This window comes from Scatophagus argus, chromosome 18 (genome assembly GCF_020382885.2).
Source record: "Scatophagus argus isolate fScaArg1 chromosome 18, fScaArg1.pri, whole genome shotgun sequence".
In the NCBI taxonomy this organism is placed as follows: domain Eukaryota; kingdom Metazoa; phylum Chordata; class Actinopteri; family Scatophagidae; genus Scatophagus; species Scatophagus argus.
Window position 1 is genome coordinate 551948 of NC_058510.1, and position 21521 is coordinate 573468.

Consider the following 21521-nt stretch of genomic DNA (forward strand, 5'->3'; position numbering starts at 1 on the left):
TGCAGTTTCTGCCTGGTCCACCAGATGTCGCTGGACTCCACAGTAAGACAGACGTGATGTGTTGTCTTCAGAGGACAGACTTCCACAGGTTTACATTCGCACTGTTTCTGCTGGCTGACCCTGGATCAGCTGTGTGGTGTTTGTTCCTGTTGGTGGCTTCACTTCCTGCAGATCAGCAGAGTCCAAACATTTTGGAGAATCTGGAGGTCAGATGTCACCCAAATATCCAACAGGATAAAATGATGACGTGATGACGTTTCATATCGTAAAGGTCAAAGGTCAGCTTCAGTGAAGGGCAGAGCGGGACCAGATTTCACATGTGCTCACGTACTGGACGGGTGAAAGCCGGTTGTCTCGGCTGATTGCGTGCTGCTGCTGGTCGAACGTGTGTGTGAAGCCTCCACGTTCTCCAGTCTGCAGCAGCATCCAGATCTGAAGCTTTGTGGTCCACCACGAGCTGATTGGTGTGATGACGCTGAGCTTCAGGTGACGAAGCTCCCCGTCAGTCATGTGAGCGTGGACAGACTGGGTGGTGAGTGGAGGTTTCTTCATTTCTTGTTTTCTTTCCCGCCTTTTGTCCTTTTCCTTCTTCAAGCCCCCCGTCCACCTCTCTTTGTGAGTCTCGGCTTCTTCACTCCCACATCCTGTGTTCTCCCTCCTCCTGTCCTTAAGGAGAAGAACTACGTTACCCAGGAGGCCTCATTAAGCCGCAGCAGCTGGATGCAGCGGGCAGATTTACAGCCTGGTTTCATCTTGAGCAGGATGCTTCATGGACTGACGTCCTGATCCCCCAAACCTGAACTTCCTGTCAGGCTGTGGCAAAAGAAAAAGTTCTCTTTGTGGAGCAGAAGCTGCTGTTGGGTGGTGGTGTTGGAGGTCCGGTGACGGACACGCTCAGCTGTCGGTCTCAGCATCATTCAGGAGACTTTCGCTCAGACCACATCAGTCCTTTAATTGGACCTTCAGCTTGTCTCCGTGTCGGGTTCAGTTTTGGTATCCGTGGAGACGTGTTTTCATGTGCAGCCTCACGTTGATGGACGACAGCACGTTGAACGATAATGTGGAAAAGTTCTGCTCCTTTTTATGAAGTTTGTTTCTCGTCAAACCAATAAAATCACTTGAGATGTAAAATCAAGTTTGTTTGTGTTGAGTCTGGTTCACAAGTGGGTTTTTATTGGAAACGTTATTGAAATATTCTCACTCTGCTGAACTTTTCACGTTTTAAGAAACTTTTGTTCACACGCAGGATGAGCCGATCATTCGTCATCTCGATCTCTTCAGCACAGACTCGTTCGGATACGTCAGCTTCATGGCGTTGCTTTCACAGTCAGTCTGTGCTGCAGAGTTCAGCTCTGTGAGTCCAGTCAGCAGGCTGCTTAGCATTTTCAAAGCGTTTATGGCCGTGTTTCTGTTGATGTTAGTGAACACAGCCTGGACTCTTTAAGAAATCATTTTGGTTGTTTAGTCAGAGCGCAGACTCAACACACAGCTGGAATGTGGTTTTCCTGGAAGAAGCAGCACCGAGAGGCCGATGGTTTGGTTCCCTGCTGTGTTTCCTCTCAGCTCAGACAGAATTGCTAACCTGTGTGTGTGTGTGTGTGTGTGTGTGTGTCTGTCCAGGTTATGGACAGACTGGTCCTCAGTCTCAGAGTCCAGGCTACGACTCCATCGCCTCCGCTGTCTCAGGGATGATGCACATCACCGGGCCAGAGGTCAGACTCTCTTCTGTTCTTCTACTCCGTTTAGATTCTAATGACTCCTCTAGCGCCACCCTCAGGGCAAACTGGACATGTTTGTGTCCACTGCTGAAATGGCAGCATCCCCTTTAGCTCTCATGAAACTTGTTTTGGAGGTGGTTTTCTCAGCTGCCAGTGCTTGCAGTTGAAGTTCAGCTTGTAAATGACTTCAGGTTCATAGAAAACAGGAGTTCAGTGAAGGCAGCACATACGGCAGTATGTGCCTCATAAAAGCTGACTCCATGTGCTCGAGTCTTTGTTCAGTGCAGGCCTTTGAGTTTACACTGAAGCAGCCAAACACACTCTGAGCACACTTTCGAGCCCTCACCTCCCATAATGCAATGCTTCTGCTGCAGGACGGCGAGCCAGTGCGTCCAGGCGTCGCCATGACAGACCTGGCAACGGGGCTGTACGCACACGGAGCCATCATGGCCGCCCTGCTGCAGCGACACAAGACGGGGAGGGGAGTCCATATTGACTGCAACCTGCTGTCATCACAGGTAACAGCTGACTGTGTGTGTGTGTGTGTGTGTGTGTTGATTTGTCCTGAAATGTCTGAACACTTTAAACAGAACCGTCAGTATTTATCTCAATGTTTTCCTTGTTTAAACCAGTCCTGAATCTGCCGAGGACTTCGGGGCTGAGGGGCTCGTCGTCGCTCTGGACTGTGAGGTGTTAAAGACACCCAGCAGGGTGCGTTTGATTCGTGGTGTCGGGTAGTGCTGCCTGTGTGACTGTGTATCCGTTATAAACGTTTTGTGTTTGATTAATTCTCGTTTGGCTGAGAGAGTCGAGCTCACGTCTTTTATGCTCCTGCGTAAAGGTAACGATGACTTGGCTAGTAACCGTTTGCCTTCATACGGAAGGACCGGATGTCAGCGTTGGCTTCAGATGGTTCATCTGATAAATAATCTGAGACAGATTGATAATGAAAATTATTGTTAGAGGAAGCTCTAATTTCATTCTGAAGTCCACCTGTCTGCCTGCCTGTCTGTCCGTCTTCCTGTGGGTGAGTCTATCTCTTGGTCCAGACTGTAACATCCATCAGTTCCTGGGTGGATGGTGATGAGGTTCAGACATTCAGGGTGGACCTTGATGGCTCCTCTGAGTTTTCTTCTGCTGCCACCTTCAGGTCAACATTTTCATGTGTTATGTTTCTGACAGGGAGACGGATGGATGGAGCGGATGTACAGACAGACAGATGGACAGACAGGCAGATGGACGGACAGACAGACAGATAAGTTTGCAGACAGACAGACAGATGGACAGAGAGACAGATAGAATTTGACTCCTACACAACACAAGCAGCGAGATGCAGGCTGTTGTTGGTTTTCGAGGCTTTGAGGTCTCGATCTCTGCGGTCGACTCCCACTGCTGCTACACATAAAATACCCAAAATCCCCTTCTCCCCCCTCCTCGTGTCCCATGGTACATTCCTGTATGAAGCGCTGCGACCACAACCATGAGATCCGAATCCATGTGGACGGTTTGGTTTGGCCGTCGGGGGGACATTTAATCATTACAAACCAATCAGAGTACACAGTTGTTTCTCTGCACGCTGCCTGCAGGTCCCGAAAGCATCGGAAGCAGCTCCACCCTGCAACGGCTGGGAAAGCATCAGTCTGAAGTGCAGCCTGAATGGGAATGAAGGGATGCTTCTTCCCACCACATGAAAGCGGTTTCTTGTACTTCATCTCTTTTCGTCTCGTGTCGGATCGAACACGAGGCTTCTGTCGCAGCTGATATGAAGCCGCCGTCTGCGGACATTTTAAGTTTGCCTTAATGACTGTAGTTGCTTTGTGATGGTGATTCAAAGTCAGAGTCGTTTCACATGTGGTGTCGCCGTCCTCCTCCGGCTGAACTCCAGCCTGTAGTTAGAGCCGCGGTCCTGCTGTGGCCTTCAGAGTTTAAACAGAATAGTATCAGTTACTAAGCAGAGAAGTGATGGACGGCACCACCCGTGTGACTGTCAGTCTGTCCCTGCTCCGTCATGTCAACATCCTTTAAAGAGCTACGACCACCTCTGATCTCCCGCCGCTCCTCCTTTGCCTTCTAATCATACGTTTGTCTTTCTTCGTTTTCCTCGTCTCAGAAAATGTTCAGAAAATTAATGTGAACAGGACTTGAAAGCAGCTTCCTCCACCGCATGCGTCTCCTGCTGTCCTAAAACGAGAGACGCCCCCGTCCACGTGCTGGTGGGGGCCGAAGGGCTGGTCACCTGTGATGCATTTGGTTCGTATTGTTTGGGACACATGACTTTGGTGGTGAAAATCAAAAGTTTGTACAGGTTTTTATTTTTTTGTGGTTGTGGGAATGTCAGTCGACCCAAACACTTGCTTCATGTCAGCTCAGACTGAATAGTAAACGCTTTTATTTTGTGGCAGTCCACTTCCTGTGGTGGGGTTGATTGGGATGGCAGAAGTCCGGTTTTCATCTTCAACAGCATGTCAGAGCCGTGAAACGCAGAGAAATGTTGCACAAAGACCGACACACACATCCCAAGGTTTAGTACAGCCGCCATGTCATCGTGACCCCGGGTCGACCGAAGGCAGGAAGTCTCCCTTACAAAGGAACTTGCTTTAGGTTTGCTCTCCGGTGGCTTCATGGCGGCAGCGTTGGCAGCGAAGAGAGCAGAGTCGTGCTTTTTGTTCTTTCAGGAAGGAGCACCGAGCGAGCGCAGAACGACGACAGCTCGGATTTAACGCCCGCCTGTCTCTCTGTCAGGTTTCCTGTCTCAGCCATATTGCTACTAACTACCTGAATGCGGGGAAGGAGGCAAGACGCTGGGGGACGGCCCACGAGAGCATCGTACCTTATCAGGTGAGGTCTTTGTGTCAAACCAAGAGCGAGATGCGTCTTCTTAACCTGTAAAACCCGTGACCCTGCGTACCACGTGTCCCAAAACTACATACACACAAAAACACAAAATGTTCCCCGTTTGTTATGGTCTCAAAAACACCACCCTGAGAAGACTGTGACGCCCTTCATTAGTTTGCTGCAGACTGTTTTTTTGGCAGTACACACAACAACGGACAAGTGCAGTACAAGTACCTCAAATTTTACACAACTTCAGTAAATAATGAATATAAAAAAGTTTTTTGCTGCTCTCCAACACCACAGAGGAAGTGAACACACGGACTCGTTGCTGTGGTTTAAGAAAGGCGTGAAAACTGTGAACTTCTCCTTTAAGTCCCGTAAAAACAACGTAAGCGTGAACGTCAAGGCTTTCCACAACATGTTCCAGTGTTTCTGTGGGAATTTGTGCCCATTCATGCAGCAGAGAATTTGTGAGGTCAGACACCAAAAGGCCTGGCTCACAGTTATTAAGTAATCAGGTGATATGAAAATTTGTTTCCATGTGATCAGCAGTTTGTTTTTTACTGTTAGTTGTGTCTCTTGTGCTGCACTGAAGTCCTCTGTGTTTGGATCACAGTGGACGTCAGATGAAGTGGAAGTGAAGACGGCAGCAGCAGTTGATGTGTTGACTTTACGCTCGGGTTTCAGTCGAGCCGTCCCACAGGGAAACAGAGTGTTTATCACTTCATCGACTGAATGCTGCCGATGAGGGACATTAAAACACTCGTTTATCTCCCGCATGGCCTTTCAGTGGGCCTTAGGCACCTTAAAAACAGGATACACGTCTCTTTGTCTTTATAGTTTTTAATCTAAACGTCCACAAATCATTTGGTTTGGTTTCTTCCACGTCTTTGTGTTTTCTCTCTTTGTGCTGAGGCCAGGAGAAGTCGGTTATCATCCTGCACTGCAGCCTTTATGACGAAGATGTACAGAAATGATGATTCCAAATCTTTCATAAATATCAGTTAATTTTGTCTGTGAATGTTTGAACTGAACCATAAAATCAGTTGACGTGAAGCAGCTGCAGCACACAGCGCTTTGTTCTGTCTTCATTCGGCTGGTGCAGAGATGGACTTTTCTCTTCCTCGTGAGTCCGAGTTCACTTCCTGACTGCCGCGATGCTCCTGATGTCTCCTCTTTGACACGGTGGATGTCTCAGTTTTGGGAGATTTGAATTTGCCCGTCTCAGAAATCAGATGTGAACTTTAAAAGTGGCTATGGATGACTTCTTCAGCTCTAATGTCTTCCTCACAAAGCCACAACCACAAAACACCAATAATTCTGTTGTTTTGACTGTCATGATCTCCGAGGAACCCCGTCTGCTCCACTTTCATCTCTGGCGCCCGGGGGGAGGCGGGGGAGGCGGGGGAGGGGCCGCAACACTGCGGGTGAGGCCGTTCACACGAGAATAAGATCCAAGCGTCGAACAACAACGCTCCGCCTGGTGAGAGACGTCAACCGCAAGAATGGAGCCGCCGCCGCCATGTTCACGCCGAGCATATGGAGTGAAACATCAGGAGGAGCTGACAGTTCAGCAGAATGTGTGTGTGTGATGGTTTAATGTGCACATGTGAGTTATGAAGCTCAGTAATAACACAGTAACACCATCCCTCAGGCTCAGAGTCAGTAATGTGAAGCAGACTGACGACCCGGGACGGATCCAGTCTCACACAGGACAGCTCCCCCTGCTCTGACTGGCTCCATGAGATTTGATTATAATCAACTCCCCTAAAAAGATCCGACCTGCTCTGCTCTGTTGAGTAAGACGTAGACAGAAGTATCCAGACACACCTCTTTATGGGGCTGTTTTTTGGGGGTTGGCTCGGACCCTTACTTCCAGTGAAGGGAAATCCCTGATGGTGTAATGTCAGCTGTGCCGATACTTTTGTCTATATAGTGTAGTTTAAACCTGCAGGGTGGAGTTGAGGTGGAGCTGTGTGTTAATGACTGTCCCAGACTGTGACGCAGGTATAAAAGACAAAGACAAATGATGGTGCTGTTTGCTTTCATTTGAATATGAAATAATCAAACATAAAATGAATGAGCGTGACAGAACTTTGGCTAAAATCACATCTCATGACAAAGATCAGGATGGAAATCAGTCTTGTTGAACATCACAGCAGACCTCGACAACAAGCTGACGGATTATCAGCTTGTGAAGAAGTTTGTGGCGTCTGCTAACCTAAGGTCCAGCAGTCACAGATCGGCGTGATGCTTCATGTGGAGTCGTGTCCTGCTGAAACACTGAGACAGTAAATTTGTTGCAAAAACAAAACTGTTGACCAAAAGAATCTGAAAGCCTCAGAAAGAGCCGGAGACAACTGACACTTTAGATCAGCACCTTCAGGTCTGAGACGGTTTTGCAGGGGCTGGCCAGCAGGGGGCAGAAGCCACCTTGCTGCCACCCGAACGCCTGCTCTCTCTGAGGACTGTTTGGGGTTTTGTGGATGAATGTCCTGTTGCAGTTCCCCTGTGGACTGCGTTACCCACAACTCCCTGAGGCCTGAGATGAAAGGGGGGCGGCGGTCAGAGCTGAGCGCTGAGTGCAGTGTGACTAAAGGGTTAGTGGTCTGAATACACACATCCAGCAGTGGGATGTGGTCGCTGGTGTGTGTGTGTGTGTTGTGATGTGATGTAGGACAGCAGTTCTTGTTTTCCTTTCATGTGGCGACGGATTTTTATTACAAGCAATTGAGAGAGAGAGAGAGAGAGAAATAGGAAGAGGAGGAGAAAGTACAGAAAGAGGAAGAAATGAAAGATGACTTGAGGGAAGGAAAGAGGAGGAGGAGAAAGACAAGACAAAAGTTAAAGAAGAGGGAGGAGAGGTTGGTCTTTTAAACAGGTTTCCTCATTCGCGCTTGGTAAACTCATTTTAAAACTCCCGTGGGACTGAGGTGAACCCCCGTCAGGCTCAGCACTCAGATCTTCCTGTTTAATGAGAGTAAATTTCATATCTGCCTGTAGGGAGGAATCAGGTTAATAAAACTGAGGACATAAAGTCAGCTTCTCTGCTCTTTAAAGTGCAGCAGGACACGAGGACTGCAGGTGTAATTATAGTGATCCTCGTCATTATTAAGAGGCTGAGGTGCTGCGGCAGCCAAATCCCTTTTACAGGTAACAAGAGTCGCAGGCCTGTGTACTGAACGCAGCCTTGGAACAACAAATATACTCGTTATGTTGGACTTTGGTCTCATAGACCTGCCAATAACATCCATCCCTAAATGAGACTGGATAAGTCAAGTCTCAGCGAACTCATAAACCAATTTCAAGCCTCGCGGTCCAACCCAAAGCAAAGTCAGTTGAGAGAAAATCTGCAAACACAAACATGAGAGCTGGACTCTGGACTCTTTCTGGGTTCTGTGAAGGCGTCACTATGGACTGTTGGCTTTGATAGACTTCGCAGAGACAATCATTTTATTGACTAATCGAGTAAATAATCAGAATCCAAATCAGAATTCCTTTATTTATCCCTGGAGGGAAGTTCTTGTTCTTATAGACATTGCACATGCAGTATTCCCGACCAAGAAAGGAGAAAAGTGCGAAGTATAAAAAATAGAATAAACAATAAAGATAGGATAAACAATAAAGATAGGATAAACAAATAAGCACCTTATGTGAATCATTTTTTGCCAAATGTGTTTTACAGTAATGTAAGCTAATGTTGCTTTGTTAGCACTCAGTAGCTAATTGCCCCGGGTGCAACCCTGAAACATCAAGTTTGTACAAATCTGTTTTATTCTAAAAAGAAATTTAATTCTCAGTGACACCATATTAGGATCATGAGCAATGAAACACTAAACATTTTCTTTCCACTGTTCTGTGTGGAAGGCTTACGTTGTTGGTCTTGTCGAGGTTGAGCTTTAGCTGGCGTGCAGATGTCCAGTCAGTGATTTGGGCTGATAAATAGGTTTCTGACCAGAGAAACACAAAATTAGTTGATACATAGTCTGCATACCTGTGTCGGAAAAGCTGTGTGAGAATAACAGAGGAAAGAGGAGGTGACCCAGATGAGAACCCTGAGGGACTCCGGCAGTGAGATCCACAGGTTCAGACTCGGATTTACCCTGTAGGTCAGGTTGGACTTTCTGTTTGTTTGTTTGTGTTGTTGCCCCCTGACATGTTTGAATCCTGGTTCAACCATGTAAAGCACTTTGTAACTTTGTTTTGAAAAGTTTATTCTTACTGTGACATGCCAAAGGCGGCACGTTGAAGTGCTTTGGTGATCACGAGTGGCAAAGCCGCAGTAATGATGAAATTATTAATGTGTGGAAATGTGCACTCCATCCAGTTCTCAGTCATGTGAAGAAGTCCTGAATCCGTCTCGTCTCTGTTCCAGGGCTTCAAAACCAAAGATGGACACATTGTGGTGGCTGCAGGCAACGACAAACAGTTTGTCAAAGTCTGTCAGGTTAGTCACAGGCCTTGTCAGCATTATCTCACACTTCAGTTTTGTGATCCTCATCATAATCATCATAATTCTTCTTATCATAAATAAATAAAATGTTGAACTTTGTATTTGCAGGTTCTGCAGCTGATGGAGCTCGCAGACGAACCAAAATACAAAACCAACAAGCTAAGAGTCCAGAACCGCAAACAGCTGCTACACACACTGTCACAGAGGTATACACACACACACTGTCACAGAGGTATACACACACACACACACACACACACACACACTGTCACAGAGGCACACACACACACACACACACACTGTCACAGAGGTATATACACACACACACACACACACACACACACTGTCACAGAGGTACACACACACACACACACTGTCACAGAGGCACACACAATCACAGGTGTGACGCAGCAGGTGAACAGGGGAGCATTCTGCAGCTAAATGTAGCAGCAACTTTACTCAGAAAGGAGTAAAAATACACAAATGTTATGAAAGAATGATCTGATGGAGTGTATAATGTCATCATGTGTGTCAGGTTTCTGCAGGAGAGGACGGCTGATTGGCTGAGGAGGTTTGAGGGCTCAGGTGTTCCTGTCGGACCAATCAACAGCATCCAGGAAGTCTTCTCTGATCCACAAGTCAGTCACGCACACACACGGGTCGTTTAATTTCTGCTGACGTGTGGTAGAAAGCTTTACAGCATGATGAAGTCCCTCACCAGTCTGCCCAGTTCTTCACTGGTCCTCCTCACACTGCAGCCCAGTTTAACCACAGGCACAATTACACCTCACGGATCGATTCAGGATCACCTGAACGCATCACTGAAGAGCTGAGAGGTGTTCAACAGCTACACTCTTCTGAGTGCTTGTGCAATGAGACACAGCGGTGGTAAAGAACACACGTGAAGTGAACCCAGAACATCTGCTGGAGTGTGTGTGTGTGTGTGTGTGTGTGTGTGTGTGTGTGTCGTGGCTACTCTTCAGACTGTCCCTCCATATGGATTAAAAACACATTAGTCACCGCTCAAGCATTACACAACTCAGCATGTTACAGTAACACACAGGCCTCATTACTGTGTGTGTGTGTGTGTGTATGGAGAACAAAGCGACAGGACATATGGACTGTCACTGTGTGTGTGTGTGTGTGTGTGTGTGTGTGTGTAAATCAAATGAATCACACTGAGCTTCTCTCTGTCTTTGTCTTTTCTTTCATTACCTCCTCATCTTTCTCTCTCTCTTCTTTCTGTCCTCTTCTGTCTCTCCCTGTCTGTTTCTGTAAAATAAAAACCAACACCTTGATTAACCTCAGCCAGTTGTCAGCCTCTTGTCCAATCAGATGTGAGAGCCAGGGCTCCGCCTCCCCGTCACCCTGCAAGCCATGTCCTCGGCTCCGCCCCCTCCCAGTGACTCCTGTTTATTTTCATCAGTGGTTGTTGTAGTTGACGGACACGTCAACACATCCGTCTGTGTTTCCACTCTTGTTGTGTCAACGTGGCCTCAGCTGGTGGACGAGTCGCCTCGAGTCCGGATAAAATCCAGGCGAGATTTAAGACGTTCGCCACTTCTTCAGTTGATGAAGCAGCCTGAGGTGACTCAGCTGGGCATGTGACTGAGTGTGTGAATATGATGCTAGCGTTAGCATGTGTGTCATATGCAACATGTGACTGCAGTCCTTCCTGTCTGTCTGCTGTCCCTGAATGTTCTGTGGCTTTGAACAAGTTTTATTTGAATGTGTGTTTTGTGGACAACAGCTCCCATCACCACCTGGCACGGCACTGTCATATAAAAGCTATGACTCAGAGAGTGTGTGTGTGTGTTTGTGTGTGTGTGTGAGTATGTGTGTGTCAGACCAGCCCATCTGCCTCTATAATCTTCATCAACTTGTTTTCAACTCAGTTTGGACGCTCTCTCTGCTCTCCTCCTTCACACCTGTGAGCGCTGACTGATGGTACAGATGTTTGCACACATCTGGCAGTAACATGGATGCCGCTGGCCCTGATCACCGGTGACCTGGCTCATCAGGACGTCTAATTGTCTTGTTGTCTGCCTACTGGCAGTTCTGTTTCCTGTCCCGTGACCCACCGCGTGGTGTTTCTGGTGTTTTGTGTCGCTCGTCACAGGTGCTGCAGAGGAACCGAGACCAGAGCCAGACCGGTTCCAGGTCATGCTCAGTCTGAGCAGGTCGGGTAGGGTCTTGGAAGTCAGCAGGCCAGAGACCAGCTGTCTTCATGTGTTAGAAGAGCAGCAGAGCTCCTTAAAGGAGTGTTGCATAGTGTGTGTGTGTGCTCAGAGCAGCCCGATCAACTGATCAGCTCACAGCTTCATTCAGTAAGTAAAGTACTGGGACAGCGGACCATTACACATTGCATAGCATTGTCCAAAATGTCTTGGTATGCTAAAGCACTAAGATTTCCTCCTTCACTGGAAGTCAGGGGCCAAGAACAAACCCTGAGAAACAGACCCATAAAGATCCATGTAGTGTGTGTGACACTGATGACCATCAGCAGGAGACTTTGACTGTGTGTTATAATCCAGTCCAGTGTCAGTGATGTCTGAGGATCAGATCTAATTCAGCAGTCTGAGCAGACTGATGAGGACAGGCTTAAATGTGTGTGGAAATGTGAAGCTGTGTTACACTGCTGCGCTACTCGAAATATTTTCCTGAGGTAGGCACAAAGTTCACTTGTTAAACCACTCGGGCTGCATGCAGCAGATCCCCCCTGCCTGGTGATGAATGTTCACGCAGACCTCAGGATTGGTCCATCAGCCTCTGAGTTGGCGTGACGACACATGAGATCATCCTCCATGGACCACAGACTCTTTCATCCTTCACTTACTCCACTGCAGCTCGAACGCCCCGTCCATCGAAGGCTGGCCCGGTACCAGAGTGCCGACAGCAGCTCCTCACCGTATTTATTCTGTTCCCATAATTGCTCACATCTCTCTGGCAGCGAACGTTTCCCACATGATGGCTGCAATTAACAGAAAAAAAACTCAGAAATTCAGGCTTCTGCTGAAACTCGCTTCAGCAGATTGATTTCCTCCACATCTTTCTCTTCTGTTTATACCAAGAATGCTGGGAAATAATCGCTGCTTGGCATTCTGTGTGGCATGCATTCATTAGCATCCGTTCATAGGCAGTAAACACATCAGCGCTCATGTTTCACAGACAGTAGATCACACAGAAGGGGGTTTATTTGTTCGACGTGATTTTATTTGGATGTTTTTCTGCTTTTTTTTTTTTTTTTAAATTCCTGGGTTTAAAGTTTCCATGTTGGCAGCAGGTTCGGCTTTCAGGCTGGATGGTTACTCAGTCAGTCCCATCATGTTCAGGCAGTCGGTCCGGTGAAGGCAACTCTTACATATTTCATATTGATATTGTAGATGATAACCTCAACAGTTTTTCTCTTTGCTGTTTCAACCTGATGGTGCACAAAGCAGCTCCATAAAGAACTGCTTTTCCCACTTTGGTGTGGAAGAACTGGACCTCACAACGGTAGGTAATGCATTTAAACAGGATAAATTCCCAATAATTTGGAATTTTGGACAGTACATCTTATCTGTTTTCTTCATCGTCTGACTGTGGGACGCCTGAATGCCCACGCTTGCATCCACATGATAGAACCGATTTCAATGTAAGATGAACTTGTATAGTAATCTGGTTTGGGAAGTGCTCCACAGAAAGTAAAACTTTCACAGTTTTGCAGTTAATGGACTAAAACCTGTAAAAGCAGCAGCAGGCCCTCTTAAAGCCGCCGCGTCTGGTTTGTCTGCAGGTTTCCTCAACACAGCAGCTCTGCAGAGAAGCTGCTGCTAATCAGGAAACCAAAATCTGGAAGTCATTTGGATAACGGCCAAACACTCCTGTCTCTCTTCGCTGCTGGCTTCCTGTCTCTCTCTCTCTCTCTCTCATCTGTCTCACTGTTTCTTTGTTTCTCTCCTGTCTTGCTGTCAGAAGTGTCTTCTTTCCTGACTGTAAACCTCAGGAGTGTCCTGGTCAAAGCAACAAAGGTCCAGGTTTCTTTCTGTCTGTTTACCATGAGCCTCGGCTGCTGTTTCTGTAGAGAACACGCCAGTCAGATTCTGAGCTGATCCAGATCACAGTGATGCTGGAACTGGTTTAAACACAAAGTAAAGTCTTTAGCTTGAACAGAATGTGAAGCTCCGTGGTTGGATGTTTCTTGTTGAAATGCAACTTGGGAATCGTAGTTGACCTTTTTCCTTCACCTTCTTTATGTCAGTAGATGTCGCTTTGGCTGATGGTTCAGCTCATACAGGAAGTCACCTAACAGCATCGACCTGGACAAACTGATTCATTATTAAGTCACATCGATGACTGATTTCAGTGAACCGGCTGTTCTGTATGTAGAATTTTCTCTTGTGCCGGGAGGAAATCCATGACTGGTCCAGGTCTGTCATACGTGTCAATCTGCCTTTCGTCACAGGATAGAAAATATGTTGAAGAATTGATGCCTTTAGTAGCTTTTTGTTTTTTATTCCACTTTGTCATTGTTTTTCCTTCTCTTGTGGCTTTTCAAAACTCCCATTTTGCATCTTTTCACCGCTTCCTGTCTCTCTGCCTGTCATTGCTGGCTGTCTGTCTTTCTCAGGAGTTCAGCAGTAACCGATCTTGTTTTTGCAGCTACAAAGCCTCCATCTATGTACCTGTCATGTCGTCTGGGCAACAGCCAGGTCGAGCAGAAAATATCCAGCTAAATATGGCTTTAATATTCTGACTCCTGGAGGTGCGTTTGATTTACTCCAGCTGAAACCTAAACAGCCTCTGAAGTGAATGCCTTACATGTAAGATCAGATAAATCAGCTGCTCTGTCCGGGCTCAAACCACCCGCTTCTGCTCTGTATTTAACTAAACGAGGAATCTGAAAGTTTAACCTGCAGCCCTGTCCCAGGCTCTGAACTATCCCATCCTCGACCTGAAGTTAGTGTGTCTTGTGAATTGTGCCCAGTGCTCTTCGTTGATGATGATAACATCAACTTTACAGTAATCTTGACTTGATCTACACATTTTTGATATTAATTCCTTGCTCTTGTTCTTAATTGGCTAAAAAGGGACTGAAGGAAATAAACCCCCGAGGATAAAAGTTCATTAACTCTGGACATGAGAACCTCAGAACTTTTACTTCGTATATTTTGTTATTTTGTCATCTTCAGAGTACTTTGCAACTTTGTTTGGACACCAGCTCTATGAATAAGCTTTATTACTGTCTGGAAACTGTCAAATAAAACAGAAACTCCATGACAAAGTGCTGCGCAAGAGACGTCAGTCTTCAGTGGACTCCCACTCCCAGGACCTCACACTGTCTGCTGGAAAGCAAAGTGAGCCTCCTGTCACATTCTTGGGAAACCCTCCCTCCATACAGGCTGGATTAAAGGTCAGGTGGAGAGACTGAAGGGGTGTGAGGACAAACAAAAAGCTTCCTCTGAGGTCACTGGGACTGAACCTGAGGTATCCCAGAGATCCAGGCTCCTCTTCGTTCTGTCAGACATACACAAAGAGGTGACAGGAAGACAACAAAGGAAAGCACAATAACATCAGATTTGTCCATATTTAAGCAGTGAGATGGTATTTCTGTCTCTGTTAAATGGATGAAGGGATGGATCCAGCTGTGGAAAGTTTCTGTGAGTCTGGAGTCATCTTTTGAAGCCTCAGAGGCCTTTTGTTCCTGATTTGATGTAGTTTTCCTCAGAGAACCGCTTTAATGACATTCAGGGGAATAATGTGTCTGTATGGATTGGATGGATGGATGAAGGTGAGCTATGGAGAGTGCGTGAAACCTCTGAGTCTTTGAATAAAATCCTGCTGTGACAATGCAGTGAAAACTCCTTTGATTAAAAAATATCATTTCGTTGTTTGGTGGCCAGCTGTGTCATACCATGTCATGGCACGCGGACCTCCTCACATTACATTACGGCGAAATTCAGACCATCACATCACGTCACATCACGCCCCGTCATGCCAAGGACGTGAGGACTCTTTACATATGGTCCACATGTGGAAGTGAAATCATGTCACATCATGCAACATGAAGTGGGTAACTGGCTGAATATAGGCGTCATGTCGGATCACACCAGTGTTTCCTGACGCGCCGGACGTGTTTGAAAGCATAAAATCCTAAACTTTCTCCAGTGAGGGTCTGGATTGGATGTCTCTCAGAGTTAGAGTGAAGGCACCGTTTCGTGAAGCTGATGTTTAACAATCACATGGGGAGACATCCATCAGAGTACAGTATCTCCACCCATAAAGACATGAACAGGATGGATGATCACACTCGTCCAGGGAGGAAACTGTGTTGACACTTTGACAGACTGGATTCTTTCTCAGCAGATACTGAATAATGTTGTGGGTTTGTTTCTGTGTAGCCTGGATTTTAAAGTCATGTTGACAGACTGGAGGCTTCCTCGAGGTCACGTAGACCTAACCCTGTCTCTTCCCAGATAACCAGATAAGCCACAAGCTGACAGCTAAACACAGCTCGGGGGAAATATATTTCTGGTCTGGATGAGTGGTGGGCTGAATGGATGGATGTGGAGCTGCTGGGAAGAACTGATGACTGACTGTCATTCCAAAATGAATGAAAAGGAGCAGGCATAGTTGTTGCACCTCATTCCCCCTCATTTCCGGCCATTGCTCTGCTGTCGCCTGTCCAATAAATAAAATTCCCTTTTAGAAACAAGAGAGGGGAGAAGTCTCAGAATGTAGTGGCGGCCCCAGTATGGATGCGATTGCTGTGAATAACATCATGTCAGATTAGTTTAAAGGTCGTCTAGAATCTGTTGTGTATTCAGGATGTCGTTGATAACCAGTTAGCTGCTTAGTAAACAGACTGTGATGTGTTGTTTGTGTTGTTTGGACTCAAAATGATGTCAGCAAAGCTTCATCTGTCCTCTCCAGGGTTTTTAGATGGTTTGGAAGATCCACAACCAGCCTCTTCTCTGCTCTGAAACACGTTTCTGTACCGGATAAATCATCACGATGAATCGCTCTGTCATCACAGGGAGTGCTGAGTCAGCAGGGAGAGCCTCTTACAAAAGACATTTTTTTTGTAATGGAGCCATCAACGAGTGTCAAAGAATGAATCCTATTGGCAAAAGATGTGTAGGTAAACGCTGTGGGCCTTTTCTTTGAATCGCTCACAACTTCCTTTTAAAAACTGCTTTACAAATAAACCTTTGCTGAATTTTGCAGGATGTTATCAGTCTGTTCCCGGGTGGAACATCCGTCACTTGGGGGATGGAAATCACAGATGACGACCCAAAGCTAAACAACTGCTGCTTAGAAGGCAAAATGTGATCCAAATAAGGAAGAACACTGAGGGGTAGTTATGGTTTTAGAACTTAGAGGCTTTAAATAAGGCAGCGGTTTGGATTTGCTTGACACTGTGAACGCAGTCTTATTCCATTTGCTACTTTTATGCAGAATACCTTGTTCCTTTCTCTCAGCTTAATAAATCATGCTGTCAAATTACACAATTACAAAATAGTGCCCTAGAACTGTTGAACTTGTGAATCACGAGTATGTCTCTCTGGCTTCATTTGGTTCTTTGTCAGTTTGCTCGCTTTGCGTATTGGTTTGTGATGTCGACAGCTTAGTCCTTCCTTTCAGTCCACAGTCCGACGCCTGAATCGGCCCACTGAGACGTGCGTTGTCGTCTGGCTCCAACGGTAACAGCAATGCAACAAATATTGAAATTTTATTTTTATTCTTTGATGTTTGCCACCCCTACTTTTGTACTGAGGGCACCCGTAGGCCCAGAAACAGTTGCCTGCTTCTCAGAATGGTTGTAAGAATGATTTGCATATGAAGTTAAAGCTCTTGGCTGAAGCTCAGCAAAGATGCAGTGAAACGTTGATGAAGTATTTCAGGTGACCAGTGACCACCATCTCTTTGTTTTTCTCAGGGGTTTGAGTCAGGAGTTTAGTACGACTGGAAGACAAGATGAAAGCTACAGGGACTTGACAAACAGCACATAAACATTGTTTCCACCACACTGTACAGATATTTTAATTTCTGACAGTCAGGACCAGACTAACCAGTCACCCAATGCCTTCCCTGTGTCACCTGAGCATCACAGAGAAGTCGCATTGTCAGGTCTGTTCTTTCATCCAGGCAGCGTTTACATTCCTACAAAACATTTGACAAAACCGTTCAGTGTCAGTGTGAACATTTAACTGTTGACCGTGACTGACGGGCGTTTTTCTGTCAGGAATCCCTCCTGGTTTGTCTCTTTATGAGAGCTCTTGAATCCCTGTAATTCCAGCGGTTTTGCTTCCTCTGGTGATTGCTGCCTCTGTCTGCTGAAAGAATGATGGCCTGAGCACATTTGTCTTTTTTTCTCTGTCCGCGAAGACTCTTGAAACTCAATTAGAGGACGCCCTGCTCAGGCCTGCTGCCGTCTCCTGCGACTAATAGCTCTTATCATCTGCTGAACACAGCAACGCATTTGTTCCTCTCCGTAACCGTCCGTGAAAACCCTGCTGCATGTCTGTGTGTGTTTTGGAAGGAGGGTCTTTTATTTTATTCCGGTGATTTTTGAAAGAGGATTGGAGCGACTTACAAGAAGGCAGAGGGGACTTCACCTCTGGAACTATATTTTATTTCATTGGCTTGAAACATGTCTGCCACCAGCCATATTTCAGTAATAAATGTTATGTGATTTTACCACAATTTGAATTTCATAGAAATTCAAATATAGAATTTTTGTTTCTATAAACAAGACTGAAGTGAGCAAACAGACTTCCTGTGTTTTTCAATAAAGAGTTTTTTAGATCACACTCCATGTTTTCAAATGAACAGGACTGTAAAGAAATGTGCTCACTGAAGCGCACACGTCACGGTTCTTCTTCAGGAGTTCAGATGGTGGTGGTGCTGAGGAGGTGGGGGAGTAGAGATGGTGGTGGTGTTGGGGAGGTGGGGGAGTAGAGATGGTGGTGGTGTTGGGGAGGTGGGGGAGTAGAGATGGTGGTGGTGCTGTGGAGGTGGGGGAGTAGAGATGGTGGTGGTGTTGGGGAGGTGGGGGAGTAGAGATGGTGGTGGTGCTGTGGAGGTGGGGGAGTAGAGATGGTGGTGGTGTTGGGGAGGTGGGGGAGTAGAGATGGTGGTGGTGCTGTGGAGGTGGGGGAGTAGAGATGGTGGTGGTGCTGTGGAGGTGGGGGAGTAGAGATGGTGGTGGTGTTGGGGAGGTGGGGGAGTAGAGATGGTGGTGGTGTTGTGGAGGTGGGGGAACTGCTCAGTGGATCATGTTTGTGTCTCCCAGCAGCATAGGCCCATAGCAGTGTAGCTATGATAGAGATTAAAGACTAACAGTTAGTCACACCTGTTCTACCTGTGGCTGTCTGTCAAGAAGTGACTCTAACTATGGCTACCAGCCCTACACAGTTTATTTGGGGCTAACTATATGCTAAACAGAAAGGTTTTAAGTCTGGTCTTAAAAGTGGAGTGCAGGAATCAGCTCTTCATGCAGGAGTACACATCAGGCCTTCAGATCACCTGTGATTGAGCTCAGAGGTCAGATGAAGCTCCCTCTCTGTCTCTTATAAGCAGAGCCTGTTCATCTGAGAGCACATCGTGAGCGTTAAGAAAGGACCTAAATGATGTCAGCCCTGCACGTTCTCCCTGTCAGCCTTCTTTTTCTGGGCTTGTACAACCTGTTCCCTCTTGACAGTAATTGGTGTCCGTCGAAGCGGCGGCTTTCTGAAGATGCTTGTTCTCGGTCACAGGTGTGTTCAAGTGTCACCAGTTCACCTCAGCGTGAGGCACAGGCAGCAGAAAAGGACCAGACCAGCCCCTTAATGACAAATCACATGCAATCATACAAAACATTTTCCGGTGCAGGTTGCACGGTATCTCATTTTCAGTGTATAAATCCATTAATGGTCTCCCAGTCAGAGAATACGAAAGTACTGTGAGATCCTAGGAGTTTGTTTCAAAGCTTTATACACATTGTGCTTCCTTCCTCCCTCTCCAACCCTCCTGGTAGTTGTGCCAACAGGAAGTGAAACGCACTGTTGGCTCAAATTAAACTGAAGACTAAAGGTTTGAGCATTGCTGGAAAGGTTGGATTTTATTTAGACATTTTAGCTGAGTGGGATTAGCTGTTAGCTGCTCCTGGCTGTCTTTTCTTCTATGATTTGTCAGCATATTGATGCATCTGTGATGAAGTCACACTGACTCGAAAAGCATGAGGTTCATATGTGTGTGTTCTCATTTGACTGATTGATGATGACACAAACGGCGTTCTCTTGGCGTTGAAGGATGTCGGTCTCCTCTGTGAACGTGCGTCCTGTTGATTTAACACACTTCTGACTGTGAAACATGAGTTGTGATTTGTCACTTTGCTGCTCTCTGAACACACGTGTTTTTCTCCAGTTCCAGCATATTAATCATCTGTCCTGACAGATGTTTAGGTTTGGACCCAGGTCAGCAGGACGTCCTACACATCCTGGAAACACCTGGAAGACCTGAAATTCTTCAGCGATGCTTGCAGGGATGCGGAATGCCAGTTAATTTTATTTGGATAATAAATACTACTTAAATAAAAACTAAATCATTAGTTTTTCTTTGCCCCCACTTAATATTTCTGTCCCACCCTGGAGGACTGATTTTCTCAGAGCAGTTCAGTTTCTGCCTGTGCTTTAAATTCTTCTTCTCTTCATCTTCTCCCTCATTTCTTTCTTCTTCTCTCGGTTGTCCGACTCACTTTCTTCCTCCTGAGGATGACGTCCTGACATGTAGCAGGATTATTAATCACAGTGACATCATCCAGAGTTGGGGGTGCGTTGCTCAGAGGGCCACGCTGTGATTACAGGCTGCCAGCCAACAGCGGCTCAGTGAAACTTTATTCATCCAGGGAGAGCTGACAGACTCCAGTCTGAAACCAGTCTGCTGCTGCTACCAGCCGCTGTGGCGCCTCCATGGAGGTGAACTTTAACGATGATGATGCTTCTGCGTTGATTGATTTGTTGTTTCTGCTGTTTCTTGAGTTCAGACTTTCCTTGGATGTTCAGTTCGGGTTACTGGGAGGAAATCCTTGTGCACTGTGTCTGTCCTGTAGCAGTCGGCGCCGGATAGCGAGACGTTTAGAGCGTGGGGATCCGACTTACCTCCACATTGTGCTCAGGAAAAGGTCTGTGTGTCTGTGACCAAGTGAGTCACAAAATCCTTCACTCACAATGTCTTCTGGTTTTCCAACAATATCCTCAAGAGGAAGAGCAGAGTAATAATCTGTCGGCGCTGGACTCATTCTGCTGACCTCACTGTACATGAGAACTGACTGATGGCCGTGGACAGCATTTGTTAGGCTTTTCAATTCCTAAACCACAAAGATTAGACGTAAACCGCATGAGTTGGGAGGTCAGATGTCCAAAACACTGCTGTGACCTCCAAACGACCGTGTGGAAAAGAAATAAGTGGGGTTTTTTGTTAGCAGCAATCAGAGTGGGAGGAGGAAGTGATGGAGCAGGGGGAGAGCAATGTAAGGAAGTAATCAGCTGGAAATCCTCAGCGGTCGGTGCAAAGCGGCTCTGGGACATCTGGGAAAGTGTGAGAGGTGGGTTTGATAAAATCCAGGTACGCTGCGAAGTATGAGAGCCTCACAGGGCGAATACGAAAACACGTAGTGACAGACGACGTGATGGGGGGAGGAGGAGGAGGACGTTTGCTTGACGATCCTTGAGAGCTGGAGCAGATAAGATGAAACTTGAACTGACCTGCGGGGACAAAGTGAAGTTTTCAGTTGTGATCCGTGATGTTTGGTGTCTGTAGGCCTCATCGTTTAGCCTACGGGTGATTGTGTTTGGGTGGACCTAAGTGGTGATCCTGTCCTGCTCCCCCTTTGCCCTCCTGTGCTTCAGAGTCCTCCTCGCTCACCTTTTCCTCAGCTCTTCTTCTCCACTTTTTTAGATCTTCCTCTTGTTGTCTTCTCTTCTTCCTGACCTGTTTTCCCGTCACTGTGCTCGGTGATGTAGACTGCCTCCAAAACCTCACCTGCTTCCAGATCAGCCACTCACAAAATTCAGTTGTAATAGCCGAGTGGCAGCCTGTAGAGGGCGCTCACTATGCGTATTTGTAACACAAAATGTAAAATTAGTAACAGTAGCACAACTAAATATCTAGATTGATTTTCAGCAGAAACAAGTGGTTTAGGGGTTTAGTTGCTCTTTGGATTTCCGACGAGGTGGCATTCGTTTGTTGTTAACCTGCGCTGTGCTTTTCCTCTGCACGCTTGTTATTGAACCGAAAGACCTAACAGCTAAACGCTGATGTCATGAATTTCAACGCTCGTTAAATCCATCTGCAGCGTTGAAACTCTCCATCATTTGTAGACCAACAGGTTTATACTGTTGCAGTTTGCCGCAGTGACTCCTCCTGCCTGTAGAGGGCACCACAGTAGTAAATTTTATTGGTTCATTAACCACCTAACAGCCACATCTGGCCTACAATTATTCCACTGAGCCATCAGAAAGGCTTTAGATGGTGAAGTATGCAATGAGGCTGGA

General features: G+C 46.5%; 1 protein-coding gene across 6 annotated transcripts in view; it reads left to right on the forward strand.

Annotated features, from left to right (window-relative positions):
* sugct (succinyl-CoA:glutarate-CoA transferase) overlaps window positions 1-21521 on the forward strand; it is a 38558-nt gene that overhangs the window by 3422 nt on the left and 13615 nt on the right. For 2 of the 6 annotated variants that reach the window (XM_046371943.1, XM_046371944.1), the window contains exons 7-12: window positions 1621-1712; window positions 2093-2236; window positions 4461-4556; window positions 8929-9000; window positions 9115-9212; window positions 9542-9644. In XM_046371943.1, coding sequence (XP_046227899.1) covers window positions 1621-1712; window positions 2093-2236; window positions 4461-4556; window positions 8929-9000; window positions 9115-9212; window positions 9542-9644 — 605 coding nt within the window. Of the gene's footprint in view, window positions 1-1620; window positions 1713-2092; window positions 2237-4460; window positions 4557-8928; window positions 9001-9114; window positions 9213-9541; window positions 9645-11125; window positions 11334-15918; window positions 16397-19398; window positions 19571-21521 lie in introns of those variants that run through there. The other 4 variants (XR_006841484.1, XM_046371945.1, XM_046371946.1 and 1 more) reach the window with 4 other exon arrangements.